Source organism: Elephas maximus, chromosome 6 (assembly GCF_024166365.1).
Source record: "Elephas maximus indicus isolate mEleMax1 chromosome 6, mEleMax1 primary haplotype, whole genome shotgun sequence".
In the NCBI taxonomy this organism is placed as follows: domain Eukaryota; kingdom Metazoa; phylum Chordata; class Mammalia; order Proboscidea; family Elephantidae; genus Elephas; species Elephas maximus.
The window spans coordinates 104,997,585-105,010,276 of record NC_064824.1 but is presented as its reverse complement, the minus strand read 5'-3'; the positions used below and the strand labels follow the sequence as shown (position 1 = coordinate 105,010,276).

Sequence of the window (12,692 nt, the reverse complement as noted above, 5' to 3'; positions counted from 1 at the left end):
TTCTCAAGGAGTTCACAGTCTGGTAGGAGAGAAATTGGAAAAAGAAGAAAGAAAACAATGACAATATAGTGTTTTATACCAAAAACTAAAACCAAACCCATTGCCATCGAGTTGATTCCAGTTCATAGCAACCCTGTAGGACAGAGTAGAACTGTACCATACGATTTCCAAGGAGCAGCTGGTAGATTTGAACTGCCGATCTTTTGGTTAGCAGCCAAGCTCTTAACCACTGAGCCAAGAGGGAAATGTCATAGTGGCTAAGAGCTCAGGTTTTGGGTCCAACAGATCTGAGTGTACATGCTGACTCTACATTTATAGGTTATGTGTTCTTAAGAAAGTCACTAAGCTTTTCCAAACTTCAGTATCCTTTCTTGTAATATGGAAATAATGATAGTACTTACCTACTTTATAAGATTTTTGTGAGGATCAGATTAGATCACATATTCCTGGCACATGGCAAATTAGCAATAACATTGGCTGTAATTTATTATTATTGTCTGAGGGAAGGTGATGTCAGAAAACATTCTCAAGAAAAGGTGGCATTTCAGCTGAATGCTGAAGAACAAAAAGAAATTGGCTGGGTCTGGGATTGGGAGGAAACTAATAAATTGTTTTTGTTTTTTAATGTATGCCCTACCAGAGTCCTCAAATGATTTCAGGTAGGATGATGAATTCAGTGTTAGTCGAGCTGAGTTTGAGATGCCCGTGAGCAACACAGGATGTGTTGGCCCCTTCATAGTGGCCCAAATATTATCCCAAATTTTACATCTTTGCCCTATTGATTACCCAATGAGAGGAATACAACTATTTATCTTTTTTATACCTGATTTTGAATACTATCTATAGCAATAATTAATAAAAAAAAAAATTAATACAACATAAAATTGATGAAGTCAAATTTCACCCAATGAAATTTGTTTTCATTGAAAAACTGACATTCAGGTCTTCTTAACCCAGAAAGACTGGCCTTGGTAAGAGGGGGGGAAAGGCTACAAGACAGCTTTTTGATGAAAAACCATCCACATTGATATAATTCTGATTCACATGTTTTTATTTGTAGAAATAGAATCAAAGCATCCTTGGGTGCAAGATAGTGGGTCAAATCTCCAGTGATTGCCTGTGACATCCAAGTAGATGGGTCCAGGAAGCAGTTGGAACTCTTTGTCTAGAGCCCAAGAAGTTAGGGCTAGAGATACAGATTTTGAAGTCATCACTGTGTAAATATTAATCATCGCTGGATTACATGCTCCTCAAGCACAGAAACTGTTTTGTTTTGCATCCTTCATGAAATAATAATACATAGTTTGAACCTTAAATGCTTGTTAAATGTTAGATTCTTTCTAGTCAGCCCTATAAGCATTATGAACACAAGAATTGCACCTGTAAAATTAATCATTTTAATTTAGCAATTACTGAACACTTTTCCAAAATGAGCTCTCACAGTTTTAACAATGATCATCAGAGTGAAACTGAGGCCCCGCAAGACTTGGACATCTGTAGCATAATCATAAGTCCTACCAAGAAATATACTATTTCTGATTCATAAAATCAAGTCCTCGTGTCCGTTATCACTCACTGAATTTATGTTCTTTTTCTTTTCTTTTTCTAATTTCTTCTTTCTTTGCAAAATCTGCTTCTATAGATTTCCTCATTCTCCACATAGCAAGATCATGGAAGATCTGGAGGAAATATTATTTGAAGAATTTGAGAACTATTCCTACGCCATGGAATATTACCTTCCAGAGTCAGAATTGGAGGAGAAAGTCCACCTGGGAGTAGTTTATTGGATCTCCGTGGGGTTATACTGTTTAGCATTTGTTCTGGGCATTCCAGGAAATGCCATTGTCATTTGGTTCACAGGGTTCAAGTGGAAGAAGACCGTGGCTACTCTCTGGTTCCTCAATCTGGCCATTGCAGATTTCATCTTTGTTCTCTTTCTGCCCCTCTACATCTCCTACGTGGCCATGAATTTCCACTGGCCCTTTGGCATCTGGTTGTGCAAGGCCAATTCCTTCATTGCTCAGTTGAACATGTTTGCCAGTGTTTTCTTCCTGACAGTGATCAGCCTAGACCGCTATGTCCACTTGGTCCATCCTGCCTTGTCTCACCAGCACAGAACCCTGAAAAACTCCGTGATTGTTATCATATTAGTCTGGTTTTTGGCTTCCCTGATTGGCGGCCCTGCCCTATACTTCCGGGACACTGTGGAGCTCCATAACCACACTCTTTGCTATAATAATTTCCATGAGAATGACCTTGACCTCAGATTGATGAGGCACCATGCTCTGACTTGGATGAAATTTATTATTGGGTACCTCTTCCCTTTGATAACAATGAGCATTTGCTACTCATGTCTCATCTTCCAGGTCAAGAAGCGAAGCATCCTGATCTCCAGTAAGCATTTCTGGACGGTGCTGGCGGTGGTCATAGCCTTTTTGATTTGCTGGACTCCTTATCACCTGTTTAGCATTTGGGAGCTCATGATGCACCACAATAGCTACTTCTCCCAGATGCTGCAGGCTGGAATCCCCCTCTCCACTGGTTTGGCATTCCTCAACAGTTGCTTGAACCCCATCCTTTATGTCCTAATTAGCAAGAAGTTCCAAGTTCGTTTCCGTGCCTCAGTTGCTGAGATACTGAAATATACGCTGTGGGAAGTCAGCTGTTCTGGCACGGTGAGTGAACAGGTCAGGAGCTCTGAAACCAAGAACCTGTGTCTCATGGAAACAGCCCAATGAGTTATTATTTTTCTGCAAATCAACGAAAGGCTTTTGTGTGAGTCCCGTAACAGATACTTTCAGATAAGATTTTGTTTCAAGATACAGAGATGACCTTTTGTTATTGTTGTTGTTCAGTTTATCAGCATCACATTTTTGTGTAGACATAAAACTTAGGAAGGCTCTTCATATTTGTTTTTTCTGCAACTTAGATTATCTGTGTCATTCTTGCTAATTATACCATACTGGATTAATCACCACTGTTGAAGAGGTATCAGTTATTAATTTTTTAATCTTGATAACTTTTTAAAAGCCATAAACCTTAATATCAAAGATACGATTAACTAGCTTCAAAAATGTTAAAATATGTTTGCTTAAGATCATTTTAATTTTGCACAAGTAATCTATTTTACATATTCTTAAAATGTCACATGCATACTTCATTTTATGTAACGTATGTATATGCATTTATGAATTAAAATTACAGTTGATTATATTATTTTAAAACATCTTTTCCAGTTATCTATATGTAATAAACTGCCCCAAAACCTTATGGCTTAAAATAAAAATTTATTATTGTATCTTACAATTTTGAAGGTCAGGAATTCAAATAAGGTACAGAGGGGAGGTTCATCTCTCCAGACTGGATGGGATGACTCACACTGCTGAGGTTTGGAAGAGCTGGTGGCTGGCTGAGCAGCTTGCTTTCCTTCTCTTCCACTCCTTTGCCTTTTCCTCTCCACCCCTCCTCTTCCCTCTTGTGTAATTTCTTTTGCTCTCCACACTACTTTTTTAATTATGGCATGTCAGAGTAGTCAGATTTCTTATATAGCAGCTCAGAGCAACAAAAGACCAATGTGGAAATTTCTACTCCTCATAAAGACTTGGCCCGATGCTAGCATGGTGTCACTTTTACTGAGTTCTACGGGTCAAAGCAGTCACAGGTGAACTCAGATTCAAGGGGAGGTAAAATGGACTCCACCTCTCAATGAGAAAAGTGTCAAAAATTTTAATCCTCCACAGTATCATTATAAATACAAATGTTTTTGGAAAATTCTAAGTGTGTGCCAAGTGTATATAAGATTGCTATAAACATAAAACACCAACATCTAAGTAATAGGCCAACACACTCAGAATTATGCTTTTTTTTTTAAAAAAAAGTGTTTTATGACGTAGTGACCTCATTCTACCTTCTATTCCTATATTATATATGCTTCAACATCATTTTTTTTCAACATAAGACCAAAAAAGTATACTTTTAATTAGTGACCTTTTACATTTTAGACTGTAAATCTGCAAATCTGTTACATTTTAAACTATTATAGTATTTGACCTCTATGCATTTATCCCACTAGCAAATATGAGTACTTAAGAGGTATACAGAACCATAGAAGATAGATATTGTGAGGGATGCATAAGATACAGTGCCACTGACAACATCTCCTCTTCCACTGATAGCACACATACCATGTTTTGAGAAACTCTAGACTTGGGACCAGGAGACCTGGATTATGGTCTTGACTCTGCCCCTAAAATAGCTATGGCCTAAGCAAGTGATGATTCTTTTCCAGGCTTACTTTTCCTCTGCTATAGGATAAGGACCGGTGGCCATTATGGATTGACTTGTGTCCCCCAAAAAAGATATGTGAATGTGATCCATTATGGAAATAGAGTCTTCGAAGATGTTATCAGTTAAGTTAATTTGAGGTCACACTGGAATAGGGTGGATCTTAATCCTATATGACTGGTGTCCTTATAAAAAAGAAGGTACAGAGAGACAGCAAGACAACAGCCATGTGAAGATAAATCTACAAGCCAGGAAACGCCAAGGATTGCTGGCCATCTTCAGAAGCTAGGAGGGCAGCATGAAACAGATTCTCTCTCAGAGACCTCAGAAGGTCAACAGCCTGATTTTAGACTCCTAGCCTTCAGAACTGTAAGACAATAAATTTATGTTCTTGTAAGCCATTCTGTTTGTCGTATTTTGTTACAGCAGCCCTAGGAAACTAATACAGTGTTCTAAGTAATTGTGAGTGCCCTTGGAGACCTCATGTTCTATCATTCATATGTTACAATTCTAAACACATTCTAAACTATTCTAAACACAAAGTACCTATGCTGGTGAAAGAAACCACTTGCTTGCCTGTATTCATTTTGCCAGAAGAAACAAATATGAACTCTGACCTCATATATTAATACTTTTAAAGAAATTGTCTTCCCAGTAGCCATCTCAGTAGTTCCAACCTGAAGCGGCTGAAGACCAAATGGATATAATCAATAGGGGCTTTTTCTTGTTGCTAATATTAGTGTGGAGTGTTAAGACACTTTCAATCAGTATTAAGAAATCAGAAATGAGGACAATATCTGATTCAGAGCCAACTTCACTCAAAGAGAGTTCTAAAGTAATTAAAGTGCCGATAAACTATTTGCCTAATGACTCAGGAGTCCTAACTGAAGAACTCTTATGACACATTAGATTTTAGATTAATAGATGCCAATTTCTGACATGAAATTCCTGGGTTTACATTATTTTGCATGTCTTAAAATATCTGAGACTCTAAGGACAATTCAAAAAGCAAATTGTTTTTCTTGAAGTGATTTAACATACAGCGCTAAGTGTAGGCTCTCTAGTTTTCTTAACTTCTCTTTTTCTTCTATCAAAAGCTTCCCATGCTTCTTGTAGTCAGGTGGGCTTCTTCTAAACCATTCCTATCCTAACTATGCCCATGTTGTTTATAAAATTGTAAATTCCACAATCTCTCTAAAGGCTAGGAGAAGTGATATCCCAGAACTTCAACAAAATAATCTAATTTAAATTCTTCCTACTGAAATTTAAGATAATTTCTACCTGTGAGAAATAGCTGACATTTAAATTTTCCTTTAAGCCAAAAAATTAGGGTCTTATATCATAATGGAGAGTAAATGTGTTGACTATGAGATAGTCTCCCAACCAGCCTTCAAGGAAGGTTGTTCTCAGGGCTACATAGGCTCAAAAGCTCCCCCGCTCCTATACATAAAGACTAGAATGGATACAACAAAATGTTAACAGAGATTATCTGTTGGTGACAAAATTAAGGTGTTTGTATTCTTTTTTTATATCTTCATTGTTTCTTTTTCCTACTATGAACATGAATTTTTAAAAATCTCTCTGTGATCAACTTGTGCTTTAGCAGAGTACAGTCCATAAAGTCCAACACAGCCAAAGCAGAAGCAGTTTATTCCTTTTCACCTTCCTACATTCACAAATCATTATTAATTACGTACTGTGTTCAAGGTGCTGTGCAAGGTGCTGTGGAAAATGCAAAGGTGAAAAATGCTAATCTTCTCTTCAGGAAAGATCACATGCTGTCAGGGATAATCTCAGTTTAGCTGGTGAGATCTGGGTTTGAATTTCAGCTTTCCTGGCTTTGGGCCAATGTGGCTTTGCTTCAGTGTCCTCATGTGTAAAACGTGGAAATAGTAGCTACCTCATGGATTTACTGGTGAAGATTATTGCAGTGCCAAAGATTGCTTTTATAGCGAGATCTTGTAACTCCCACCAAATGATTAGGACTATGCAAATAAGGTGCTTAAGGCCCACCAAGGGGATTGCTAATAATGTAAATAAAGTGCACTGCATTCTTGTAGGGGTGGGACCATGCAAATAAGGTGCACAGAACATTAATGAAAGGATTAGTAAGTTTTACCATCTTGCTAGGCTTAAAACAATCCACCCCAGAGGTAGAAAGGGGATCCTTATTACCACCAAGAAGAACCAGGATTGGAGTGTGTCCATTGGACCCAGGGTCCCTGTACTGAGAACCTCCTAGACCCAGGAGACAGAGAGCGAGGGAGCTGTAACACTGGAGACAGTGAGAGACAGCAAGAAGCAGTGGCAGAGAAACGATGGTAGCAGAACAAGGAAAGGAGCTCAAGATGGCACAATGGGCTTCCCAGCCCATGGAGCAAGGTAGCTATGGCCCACAGAGCAAGAGAGCTGAGTGTCTTCTGGCAGGAGGCTTCCTGGCAGAGTGGGATGCCCCTGTGCATTTTATCAGTGGAGCTGAAGAGCTTTGTAACACTTGAAACACTTGCCTGAGGCCAGCCCAAGGGGCCCAGGAGCTGATGGAGTGGACTGCCTACCAGCACAGCTGAAAAAAAAACTGTCCTGGCCAAGAACTGTATCCTGAATCATTCCTGATCCGGAATTGTAACCTGTTACTTCCTCCAAAAAAACCCATAAGCATGAATATTGTGTGCGAGTTTTGTGTGGCCATTGCAACAAATTATCGAACACAGCAGAGAAGTAGAGAGTACCGCGTGAGGGATGGCCAATGTCAGGATTAGTGAAAAGGTTGAAGGGTGGAAATATCTTTGACCTCCACCTCATAGGAATCAGCCTTCGGCTGTTGATCTTGATTATTCTCTCACTTCATGAAGTTAGAGGAGGTCAGATGTCGAGCTCCAGAGCAGGATGCCAATATGAATCACAGCTCCAACCCACCCTGGGTCTGTGACATAGGGCAAGTTAATTCAACTTTCTAGACCTCAGTTTCACTCATCAGTAAAATGGTGATAACAATAGTAGTTCCTGCCACATAGTGTTACTGTGAAAACTAAATGGGTTAATGCACATAAAGGAGTCCCTGGCTGGTGTAAATGGTTTGATATTACATTTATTCAATGCAATACCTGGCACTTCCTGACATAGTAGTTGCTCAGTAAATGATAGGTAACTTCCTCCTCTTGGATGAATGTAAAAATCTCATGGTAAGAATAAGAGAACCAAACCAAAACAACTCAAAATGAGAAGAAACATCTGCAAACATCCATTAATAACTGAACCATGAAAGGTACCAAGTATGGATCTAGAGAAACTGGAAGTCGTCAAAAATGAAATGGAGGGCTTAAAGATAGATATCCTAGGCATTAGTGAGCTGCAATGGACTAGTATTGGCCATTTTGAATCAGACAATCATACGGTTTACAATGCTGGAAAAGGCAAACTGAAGAAAAATGGCGTTACTTTCTCCTTCAAAAAGAACATTTCAAGATCTATCCTGAAGTACAGTGCCGTCAGTGATAGGACAATATCCATGCCTGCAAGGAAGACCAGTTAATACGACTATTATTCAGATTTATGCACAACCACAAAGGCCAAAGACGAAGAAACTGAAGATTTTTAACAACTTCTGCTGTCTGAAATTGATCAAACATGCAATCAAGATGCATTGACAATTACTGGTGATTGGAATGTGAAAGCTGAAACAAAGAAGAAGGATCAGTAGTTGGAATATATGTCCCTGGTGATAGAAATGACACTGGAAATTGCATGATAGACTTCTGCAAAACCAAAGACCTATTCATTGGAGACCAACGAACTTTTCATTGGAAATACCCTTTTTCAACAATATAAATGGCAACTATACATGTGGGCCTGCCATATGGAATACACAGTAATCAAAATGGCTACATCTGTGGAAAGAGACTAAGGAGAAGGTCGATGTCATCAGTCAGAACAAGGGTAGGAGTCAACTGTGCAACAATCAGTTGCTCCTATCTATGCAAGTTCAAGGTGAAGCTGAAGAAAATTAAAACAAGTCCATGAGAGCCAGAATACAACCTTGAGTATATTCCACCTGAATTTAGAGACCATCTCAAGAACAGATTTGATGCATTGAACACTAAGGACCGAAGTCCAGACAAGTTGTGAGATGACATCAAGGACATCATAAATAAGAAAGCAAAAGGTCATTAAAAAGACAGGAAGGAAAGAAAAGACCAAAATGGATGTCAGAAGAGAACCTGAAACTTGCTATTGAACGTAGAGTAGCTAAAGCGAAACAAAAAAATGGGGAAGTAAAAGAGCTCAACAGAAGATTTCAAAGGACAGCTCAAGAAGACAAAGTAAAGTATTATAAAGAAATGTGCAAAGACTTAGGGTTAGAAAGTCAAAAGGGAAGAACACACTTGGCATTTCTCAGCTGAAAGAACTGAAGAAAAATTTCAAGCCTCAAGTCACAATATTGAAGGATTCTATGGGCAAAATAGGAGCTCTGCTGGCACAATGGAAACCCTGATGGAGTAATGGTTAAGTGCTATGGCTGCTAACCAAGAGGTAGGCAGTTCAAATCCTCCAGATGCTCCTTGGAAACTCTATGGGACAGTTCTACTCTGTTCTATAGGGTCGCTATGAGTCAGAATCTACCTGATGGCAGTGGATTTGGTTTGGTTTTTTGGTGGTACGATGGTTAAGCACTTGGCTGCTAATCAAAAGTTCAGCGGTTTGAACCCACCAGCCATTCTGCAGGAGAAAGATGTGGCAGTCTACTTCTGTAAAGATATACAGCCTTGGAAATCCTATGAGCAGTTCTACTCTGTCCTGTAAAGTTGCTATGAGTCCAAATAGACAGGACAACAATGGGTTGGTATGTGCAAAATATTGAACAACGCATGAAGCATCCAAAGGATATAGAAGGAATACACAGTCACTGTATCAAAAAGAATTGGTTGGCATTTAACCATTTCAGGAGGCAACATATGATCAAGAACCAATGAATGGTGTTGAAAGAAGAAGTCTAAGCTGCACTGAAGGCATTGATGAAAAACAAAAGCAAAACCCAGTGCCGTCGAGTCGATTCCAACTCAGAGCGACCCTATAGGACAGAGTAGAACTGCCCCATAGAGTTTCCAAGGAGCGCCTAGTGGATTTGAACTGCTAACCCTTTGGTTAGCAGCTGTAGCACTTAACCACTATGCCACCAGGGTTTACAAGACTCCAGGAATTGACAGAATACCAGTTGAGATGTTTCAACAGATGCAGCACTGGAGATGCTCACTCATCTATGCCAAAAATTTGAAAGACTGCTACCTGCCCAACCAAGTGGAAGAAATCCGTATTTGTGCCCATTCCAAAGAAAGGCAGTCCAACAGAATGCAGAAATTATTGAAGAATAATCATTAATATCTCACACAAGTAAAATTTTGCTGAAGATAATTCAAAAATGATTGCAGCAGTACATTGACAGGGAACTTCCAGATATTCAAGCTGGATTCAGAAAAGGACATGAAATGAGGGATGTTATTGCTGATGTCAGATGGATCTTGGCTAAAAGCAGAGAATACCAGAAAGATGTTTCCCTATGTTTTATTGGCTATGCAAAGTCATTCAACTGTGTGGATCATAACAAATTATGGAAGACATTGCAAAGAATGGGAATTTCAGTACACTTAATTATGCTCATGGAGCCCTTCTAGCACAGTAGTTAAGAGCTACTGCTGCTAACCAAAAGGTTGGCAGTTCGAATCCACCAAGCTGTTCCTTGGAAACCCTATGGCGCAGTTCTACTCTGTCCTATAGGATCACTATAAGTCGGAATCAACCCAACGACAATGGCTTAATTGTGTTCATTCGAAAACTGTATATAGACCAAGAGGCAGTCGTTTGAATAATACAAGGGGATACTTCGTGATTTAAAATCAGGAAAGGTGTTCATGAGGGTTGTATCCTTTCACCAAACTTATTTAATCTGTATGCCGAGCAAAGAATTCGAGAAGCTGGACTATATGAAGAAGAACGCAGCATCAGGATTGGAGGAAGACTCGCTAACAACCTGTGATATGCAGATGACACAACCTTCCTTGCTGAAAGCAAAACAGACTTGAAGCACTTACTGATGAAGATCAAAGACTGCAGCCTTCAGTATGGATTATACCTCAACATAAAGAAAACAAAAATCCTCACAACTGAGCTAGTAAGCAACATCATGATAAATGGAGAAAAGATTGACGTTGTAAAGGATTTCATTTTGCTTGGATTCACAATCAACACTCATAGAAGCAGCAGTCAAGAAATCAAATGACATATTGCATTGGACAAATCTACTGCAAAAGACTTCTCTAAAGTGTTCAAAAGCAAAGATGTCACTTTGAGGGAAAGGTGCACCTGACCCAAACCATGATATTTTCAATTTCCTCATGTGTATGGGATAGCTGGACAATGAATAAGGAAGACGAAAGAAGAATTGGTGCCTTGGAATTATGGTGTTAATGAAAAATATTTAATATACCACGGACTGCCAGAAGAACAAACAACTCTCTCTTTGAAGAATTACTGCCACATTGCTCCTTAGAAGCAAGGATGGAGAGACTTTGTCTCAAGTACTTTGGACATGTTATCAGGAGGTACCGGTCCTGGAGAAGGACATCATGCTTGGTAAAACAGAGGGTCAGTGGAAAAGAAGACCCTCAACAAGATGGAACGACACAGTGGCTGCAACAATGGGCTCAAGCATAACAAAGATTTTGAGTATGGTGCAGGATCCAGCAGTATTTTGTTTTGTTGTACATAGGGTCGCTATGAGTCAGAATCAACCTGATGGCACCTAACAACCACATAAAACAATAAAAACAACATAAGACAGTTTATAAGTACTGTAAAATAAGCATTAAGTGTTGGGAGACTGCAAGGGACAGGAAAGAGGTGAGGTCAGAGAAGACTTCTTGAAAGAAATATTTGAAGTGCGTTTTGAAGAATGACTACAATTTTAACAAGTGGAGGTGAAAAGGAAGCTATTTCGGTTAGCTAGCACAGCAAGAGCAAATGTTCAGAGGCTGGAAAACATGGATTGTGTTCACAAAAAAGAGAATAATCCATTTCATAGGTCAGAGCGAGGACAGAAAATTCGCAAGATGGTAACAGAACATAGAAGACCTTGAATAGCAGTCTAAAGAATGTGGCCTTAATTTAATAAGTGATCCACATTCGTTCAATATTCTTACATATGAGGAGGACTGTTGTTTTTAGGATGTATATTTGAAAGTCTATGGACTCATTTTCACTTGATTTTTACTTTACTGAAAGCTCTTCGGGCTTGACAATGACATTCTAAATGATAGACCCTCATCTGGGCTATTTTCTAAATACAGTTATTATGGTCCTATTTTTTTTATAGAACATGTAGTGAGAGAATGTCTATCTGTCTCAATTTCCATTTTAAATTCTATATATTTTTTTTATGCTGTTATCTTCCCACTCTCCCGGGCTGGGAGTATGAAGCTAGGGTTACACTCATGAAGTAGTATAAAACTATCTAAAAGCAAAGATAAAGAACCTTCCCAAGTCTACTGCCAACACTTTATCTGGTCTGTAATACAGAGACCTGGGTTTGAGTTCTCCCTCTCTAAAGTTATCTTTCAGAGTTCAGTTTCTTCATCTGTAAATACTGATGATAATGCAATTCTTTTCATATTTGTGTCTTTGTTCATATCTTTTCATAGTGATAGTTAATAGTATTCATGAAAAATCAAGCATTTTTCAATGTTGCTGTAATCTTCATAATTACTGTCTTAAGTAATTAGATTGTTTATAAAATATCTCTTTGAGGACATATGCCATAATTTATGTTGGATTAGAATAAACTCTTGATTTCCCTGCTTCCTTTCAAATTAAATCTCTGCCTTAATTTTGTCACTCTCTGGTTTGGAAACCTCCAAGTCTCCTCATTGCCCTCACAGAATTAGGTCCAAATTCCTGAGCCAGTCTGTAATTCAAATACCCCTTCAAGCTGGCCTCACCCTATCAATCCCAAATGAACACTGCAAAATCCATACGAACTGGCCTAATTGCACCCCAAATTGCTTTTCTCATTTCTGCCTTTGTCATTCTGCCTTTCACACCCTCCTGGAGCTATCTCTATTTTTTACAAAGTACTAATTAAGGTCCACCTGGCTCAAGCCTCAATTCTGTCAAAAAAATGTTTCATACACTTTGGGCATACTTGCTAAATCACAGTGACTTTTATTCTCAACTGTTTTATGTATTTGAACTGCCTTCCTGTAATTTCCTTAACTCTTCTCATGTATCCTTTATAGCATCTAACAAAGTGATGCTGAATGAATCAGTTTTAAGTTCTCACACTGCCCCAGCCCTGCTGAACAAGATATGAAGTTTCACTGTCACTGTAATCATCTATTGAAAAAAAAAAAAGTTGCCAT

General features: G+C 38.8%; 1 protein-coding gene across 9 annotated transcripts in view; it reads left to right on the top strand.

The window, feature by feature from the left end:
- CMKLR2 (chemerin chemokine-like receptor 2) overlaps positions 1-4,678 on the top strand; it is a 57,182-nt gene extending 52,504 nt beyond the window's left edge. For all 9 annotated transcript variants that reach the window (XM_049887955.1, XM_049887958.1, XM_049887956.1 and 6 more), the window contains one exon: positions 1,643-4,678. In XM_049887955.1, coding sequence (XP_049743912.1) covers positions 1,671-2,738 — 1,068 coding nt within the window. In that variant the 5' untranslated portion in view covers positions 1,643-1,670 and the 3' untranslated portion in view covers positions 2,739-4,678. The remainder of the gene's footprint in view (positions 1-1,642) is intronic.
- The last annotated feature ends 8,014 nt before the right edge of the window (positions 4,679-12,692 follow it).